Source organism: Dermochelys coriacea, chromosome 12 (assembly GCF_009764565.3).
Source record: "Dermochelys coriacea isolate rDerCor1 chromosome 12, rDerCor1.pri.v4, whole genome shotgun sequence".
NCBI classification, from domain to species: Eukaryota; Metazoa; Chordata; order Testudines; family Dermochelyidae; genus Dermochelys; species Dermochelys coriacea.
Genome location: NC_050079.1, coordinates 29,250,126 through 29,257,241, shown reverse-complemented (window position 1 = coordinate 29,257,241; position 7,116 = coordinate 29,250,126). Strand labels below are relative to the sequence as shown.

At 37.3% G+C, this 7,116-nt stretch overlaps 1 protein-coding gene across 2 annotated transcripts in view; it reads right to left on the bottom strand.

Moving 5' to 3' along the window:
• Nucleotides 1-4,216: 4,216 nt before the first annotated feature.
• CDH8 (cadherin 8) overlaps nt 4,217-7,116 on the bottom strand; it is a 206,849-nt gene continuing 203,949 nt past the window's right edge. For both annotated transcript variants that reach the window (XM_038368728.2, XM_038368731.2), the window contains one exon: nt 4,217-6,518. In XM_038368728.2, coding sequence (XP_038224656.1) covers nt 6,025-6,518 — 494 coding nt within the window. In that variant the 3' untranslated portion in view covers nt 4,217-6,024. The remainder of the gene's footprint in view (nt 6,519-7,116) is intronic.

The following is a 7,116-nucleotide window of genomic DNA, read 5'->3' as shown; positions in this document are numbered from 1 at the left end:
TAGTCGAGGAGCATTTTGTTTGTGTGTATTTAGAAGGCTTCATTTTCTCCATATGTTTTTCAGGTGCCCTCCAGCCACACATTAAACTGAGATGTCATTGTCACACTGAGCATACTAGTGTGGGACAAGGTCCACAGGAGTGTAAGGGAGAGGGAACATGGCTTTGTAAGTTATATTTCTCCCAAACACGATAACTAAAGCTGCAGCCTTCTCTTCATTTTGTTCATTTTTATTGGATTAATTCTGGCAAAAAGTGAGCATGTGGCTGAGAAAGAAGTAGGTGTGTTCAATGCTAATGAGTACATTTGCCAGCCGCTGCCAGAAGCTGACTGCCTCAGCTTGCCTTTATTAACCATTTTGGAAAATGTCTCAGTTGCAGATGCACAATAGCAGTTGTCAGTGCTTTTATAATTTCTCATTTAGAACACTATGACATTATTTGGAGTAGGACTAGTTCTGCAGCACTCAAGCCTATATCAGTATTGTATAATAGATCAGCTAGACTCATTTTGCAGTGTGATTACAAAACCCATCACTGTGAATTATACAGCAAGCTAAATTGGTTTCCAACTTCTGCAAAGCCAGAATATTATCTTGCACAAATAGTGTACAAATGTAGAAATAATATGAGCCTGACTTATCTGAATGATAGACTACAGAAAGCTTCTGCTGTTCGCTCCATCAGTGCTGTGTCTGCTGCTAATGACACCTACCACATTCTGAAAGTAAATTCTAATAATGCCAAATATTCTTGCTTATTTTCTCCATACAAAGGCTCAGTTTACTACACCATTCCGTCGATTGCTGAAACATTCTCCCAAAATGAAAATTAATTTTTCAAGTAACTTATCTACATTTCTCTGGGTCAGAAATACTTGTGAACATATTTGATTCTAATGTACATACATCCTGTTAATTGAACCTTACTAAGAATGTTTTTGATGTATTTTCTGTATCATTTTACATATAAAACTCTATCAATTTTGATACACTGTAGTTTTGTATCATTTTTACATATATTATTTAACAATAAATAACCCAGATTGTTCACTGCAGTTTCCCCTCCTTTTCTTTGTGCAGTTTTCCATTAATGTGTTTTATTTTTCATACTGTATTTGATCCATATATATTTATGCTATAGTTCTGGTCCGTATCTGGAAGAGCAAGCTGACTGCGTGAGGATTTTTTAAATGAAACTGCATATATAAGCTAGTGTAGAAGAAGCAGAGGGCTAGATGAACTGAGATATGCTGCCCCACCTGGCTGTCTCCTGGTGCTGAGCAGCAACAAGATGTGGCAATGTCAACACCACCTTGGGAGAGGACCACAGGGGAACAATATGTGAGCAGGGAAAAGGGAACCAGGGTAGACTGAGACCTGTGTTAGCTGTTTATACTTTTTTGATGTAAGAAACAGTTTCTGGGTTGCAGAAACAGGGTTGGGAAGGAGGGAGGCCCAGTGTGGATCAGGAGAGCAAGCTGTAGGAGATGGATGTCTGGGGAAATAGAGGACAATGAATGGGTGACAAGGCTAAAAGGAACTAGAAGAGCCAGGAACAAAGAAACAGCTGGGAAAAAAACAATGAAGATAAAAATAGGGGCCAGATGAAAGAGAAGAAACTCACCTCATTTGCTCACATGGATGTAAAGAATTTCTCTGTGTAGAAACTTGCAGCTAATGAATGGCATGCAGGGGCAGAAGTGACAGGTGGAAATGAGGGTGTGTGGTGGGCCACAGCAGCATGTGGTGTGAAAAGTGGCTGGATGAGGCAACAGCAAGAAGTTTGGAGCCCTTGATAATCAGGGGAAACAGCTGTGAGTGGGAGCACTCAGGGAGTTAGAACGTGGACTAGGTGGGAGGATGGTGAGAGGCAGATAGATCAGTTGCTGGAAAGGAAATAGGTTACTTGGGGCACAGACATCAAAAAGAGCATGTTCTAGTTTTTGCACTGGGCCCAGAGTCTGCACTTTGGCCAGCCGTACATTATGTTTATACATTATGCCCTGCATTCTAGACCAATGGTCTTCAATCTGTTCCAGGCTGAGTCTCCCTTTTCCAAACAAGGACCCTTCCACTGGAATCCCCCCCATATTGTAATGGGGGAATGGCAGGGTGGTCATGACCCCCTGACACATGTTGGTGAACAGCTAAGTTGGTGAACCCCTGAGTTAGCTCTTTCTTTTCTTAATGAAACTGTGTTTCCTAAACATTATATGCAGCAAATGGCAATGAAGGATGGGTGACCTGGCTTCATAACATTAGAGCCAGTTTAATCTTCAGTTAAAAATTTTAAGCAAATTTATCCTAACATTAAAAAAAATCATATGTACACAACCTTAACTACCTTTGAGATGTGGTTAAGGCCACACCTTCTCTTTGGCATTTCCATTCACCTTGCTGTGAATTCCTTTTTCCAGGGCCCAACTCTCCCCATGCACTGGAAAGCCTGGGCACAGAACCAGGCTATGAATTCCATTGTGTGGCAGGATGCCAAAAGTCACGCTCTGCGATGCCTAAATTCCCCATGTGAATCTATACTATCTCGTCTCCTCTGTGCTTTCACCCATGGGATGATTTACTTTTGTATCCCAAATGAATGAGGTAGCATGGTGGGTCAGGGAGGAAAAGGCAAAATCTAAGGTAGCTGGGCTCTATGCCATTTAGGGCTTTTAAGGGATTTGGGGAATTTACCTTAGGAATTTGTAAATGTTATTAATTCTAATGTAACCCATTTTACTTGTCATTTAAGTTGATCCAACAGCCAAATCAGCCTAATAAAAAGGGACAATAATTATTTTATGTGATTAAAAAGAATATTTAGATAAAAATGTCTAAATCCAGCTGTAAAATGAGGGTTGGTATGATTCTAATCCCAAGGATTATAAACCATCAACGTGGCACACAAATCATGCAGCACAATTCCTATCCAAAACAATTGAACACTGAACTAATTTCATCCACACACAACGAGCAAGTACTGAAAACTAGAGGTCAACATTTCACTTCCTAAAGTGTGAAAGGACCCACAATGCCATAACTCATCCATTCAAAGTATCCTGAGTTTACTTGTTTACTGACTGAACCTTTTTGCCATTAATATTGTCAGATTTAAGAAGAAAACGTTGCACGTTACCATTGGTAGATACAACGGTTCCATTGCTTTTTTGCCCCCTTCTTTTCATTGTTGATATTTATGTTTAGAAGCTATATGAAAGCACAATTTAAAGCAATACCTACTAGTAGTGGTAACCTTATCTTTTTGATTGACAAAGATGAAATTTCTGTCATGCTTTATGTCTTCTATAGTGCTAGTGATTGGATTTTTTGGAAATCTTATTACTAGGCTCACAGTCATGGTCTCAGATGGAACTTTCAATCAAAAAGGCAATCAGAAGGTGATACATTTGTGAGTTTCCCTACAAAGGAGCCCTGCAAAGAGCCACAGTGAATAACATAACACCTACTCAGGAGCTACTTGCCTTATATCTGTGTGTGGATATAAACAATAATCTCATCCATATCTTACATCACCTTCTTTTGATCCAAGGAGTGTGGTCTAGATTAGAACTTGGTCTAACATCAGATGGAAATCAGACCTTAACACCTGTGCTACCGTAAGATGGCACATTACACTACGCAGCATCCTTTCACTTTGGCCAAATGATTAATAGAGCCTTCACAAGAACACATTTGACTGTTATTGAAATCTATGACAAAATGTGTTGAGTTTCATTTGAAACCCTACTGAATGCAGCTTTTCTATCTTTAGATGACTCCACTGTTTAGTGTACATTGCTGAGAGTGTTGTGTAAAGCTATTCAGATGGAACTTGTGAATACAGCCTAATTTAAATAAATTGGAGACTTCATTAAACATTAAAACCTTTACAATGCATTTAGAAGTGGTGTTAGCATATTAGTTATCTGCAAACTACAGTCATTGAAGGCAGCTGCGGCATAGCTGAAGCAAATGTCAATGCTTCCATTTTGAAATGCATGCAGAGTTGCGGCTGATGCATCAAGCTATTTTTGTTTGTAGAAGAAACATAACTGAGAATCCTAGAGACAATAATTTATTTTTATTAGCAACATTCAAAAAAGGTTGGAAGGTTAATTTTCAGCATGGCACACAGAAAATTAGACATATGCATAAATCCTCTTGTGGTATGAGGTTGCTGCATGTTTAATTCTCCGTGCACTGTCCCCAAATTGCCCCCAACATCTTTTTCTTTTGTTATTCTGATTTTATCCCCTATTTTAAACAGGGTATTGATGTGATTGCCAATAGTGAACGATTTAATTGACTAATAAATGACTGAAGAAATTGTAGCAGTCAGAGGTTTATAGAGAACTTTTTAGCTATTCACAGCTGATGATTCCTGTCTATAGGGTACAGGTTAAACTGAAAAGAAACAGTGATCACAAGAAAGGTATTTATAAAAATATATTTCACAAAGTAGGAAACAATACAGGAGTTTCTCTGAATACAATACATGAAGTAAATAAACAAATGATAATATAGCATCAAAAGAAAGTAGAAAATTAAAATGATTTGCATGTAATACTCAGTTTTATTATACAATTGCTACTTCTAAATGGCAAGTTTGCATTACAAATTTAATATGCTTGCAGCTCCTAGTGCTGTTTTCTGTGTGTGTGCAAGAGCCCTGGTGCACCACCATGAATATTATATAAAAGAAATGCTAGTAAGAGAAGCAGTAAAATTATGTACATACTGGTTCCTGCTCTAATACAGTGGAGAACTATAAGCATTGTTTTACTGTACTGTGTAATGTGTGGATTTCTAAAAGTCTACAGTTTAAATATTCACATGAACCAGTTTACTTCCAGCTGTTTGTGCTTGTATTAAAAATGTCAGTTACTAGATTTATGAAGAAAATATAAAAGTGTCAAAAGTTTTATCTGGGAAAGTTTTATTCCTGCCAGCATTCACTTAAAACTCAGCTACTGCAAATGGATAGGTTACTGCTTTAACCTGCAACAAATTGTCATTTTCTTTTCAAAATGTACATGTATTAAACATTCATTTTATATATAGAAAAAACTCTAAAGGTTTATTAATTAATATAATTTAGTTTTCTTTATAATCTTACTCTATAGATTATTATCCTTAATAAATAAAAGCAGTAATGGACATCAATAAAATATTTATTTCAAGGATTAAACAAATAAATTCAATCTTTACCAATAAAATAATTAATTGTTTCATATATGTAAGTTCATCTCCTTTCACAGTTTTTTTTTTTCTTTCCCCTTTCAGAAGATGGAGTAGAGGATAAGAGTGTTTCTTCTTCTAGAAAACAATCGTCTTTTAAAGTAGGGTTTTGAACCCCCACTCTTGAACCTCTGCATATTGGTAAGGTTTATACGCCCATCACTGGAATGGATTAAGAACATGTGAATATTTTAAGGCTTGACACAATATTTAAAGATGACATTCAGTCCGTGGTTATGTGGCCAACAATTACTGTATGTACAATGTATGGTCACTGCACAGTAGAAGCCAGTAGGGATTTACAGCGCTGTTTCCATTCAGCATTGCAAAGAAGACCAGATATTGCTTTTAACATTTTTGTGGCAGGATCTTTGTTGGCAATGCGGAAACAAACCATTAGCTTTACATACTGACAGTTGATTCTGTTCAACAGCAGAATCATTGTAAGTCCATTATCTAGAAAAGCACCTTTTTCTTTTAATTCCTTTCATTTCACTGAAGATTATCAAAGATCAAATCTCCATCTTCAGAGTGGTCAAGTGAATATCGAATATCCAAAGACTTCTAGACACTCCACATACTTTACTTCACACTCCACAAGACTTATACCTCCTAACATATACTTTTTTTTTATTCAACATTACAATGAAGGTGATTTTATGATTTTTTAGATGACTGGCGCTAAACTTGCCTCTAAAACAAAAAGCCACATTAGTCGTAACTAATAGCAGTGGCCCTAGAATATTATATGATCCTTAAGTCAAGAGTGAAAAAGTTTGTAATCCACTGTCAAGTTTCTTTGTCACTTTCTCCGACTGAGTAAAGTTCTCCAAGTCTTTTAAAGCGGGGACCCCATTCACTGAGGTAGTCAAAATTCTGATCTGAGTCTGATGTAGAGGACTCCAAAGAACTAAGGGAACCAGCCACTGAGCCTCTTCCTTCATAGCCATAAATCTGGATAGAGTCATAAGGTGGAGCCGTGGGATCATTATCAGCTTCATGAAGCCTTACGTTAATAAATTCATCAATGTCAACACCATTAGGAACAGGTGTAAGCCCCTGCCTGGGCATAAATTGAAGATCAGGCTTAATATCCTTACGGGGTAAAAATCCATTAATTCCATCTGGATTTTGCAAAGTTGCAATATCAAAAGCTTCTGTATCTTCTTCACCCCCTCCTTCATCATCATAACGGATTATATTTTCCCTCACGTCTTCCTCATCTTTGATAATCAGAGGCTCATTTTTATGTCTTCTCAATGTCACAAACAGCACCACAATAACTGTAAAAAAGCATCATAGGTTGATTAGTTAAGAAAACATCTAATCAAAACAGCTGTAAACTAGATTTTTTGTAGAGGGTTGCAGACGGTATCCTTCTACAAGAGTAATAAAGCCATGATAAAAGCTGAAAGAACTAGAAATGTAACACACTGGTGGAATGATGAAAATTTGATCAGGAGCTAGGGGGAAGGAGCTCTTCCTTCCTATTACTGTAACCCTATATTTATAAAATAGCTTATTTAGGCCCCTTTTTTAAAAAAGTCAGAATTTTGAATGTCTCCATTTCAAAGCTTCACTTCAGACAGGTTTGGCCTGATTTTCAGATGACTGATTTCTGAGAATTCCCAATCCCAACCGAAATCAATAGGAACTGCTCAGCATCTGTGAAAATGAGACCCTAGTGCCTAGATGCACAAAGGTATTTATGTACTTAACTCCCACTGATGTACCTTTATGAATCTGGGCATACTTGTCTAAAGATGGGCAAGAAAAAATGGAAACAACCAAAATTAGGTGACAGTTTTTGAAAATATGGCTCTGATCATAGTCACAGGAAGAAATTTTTTGTTGACCTGTTGCTCGAAGGCCATACAGTAC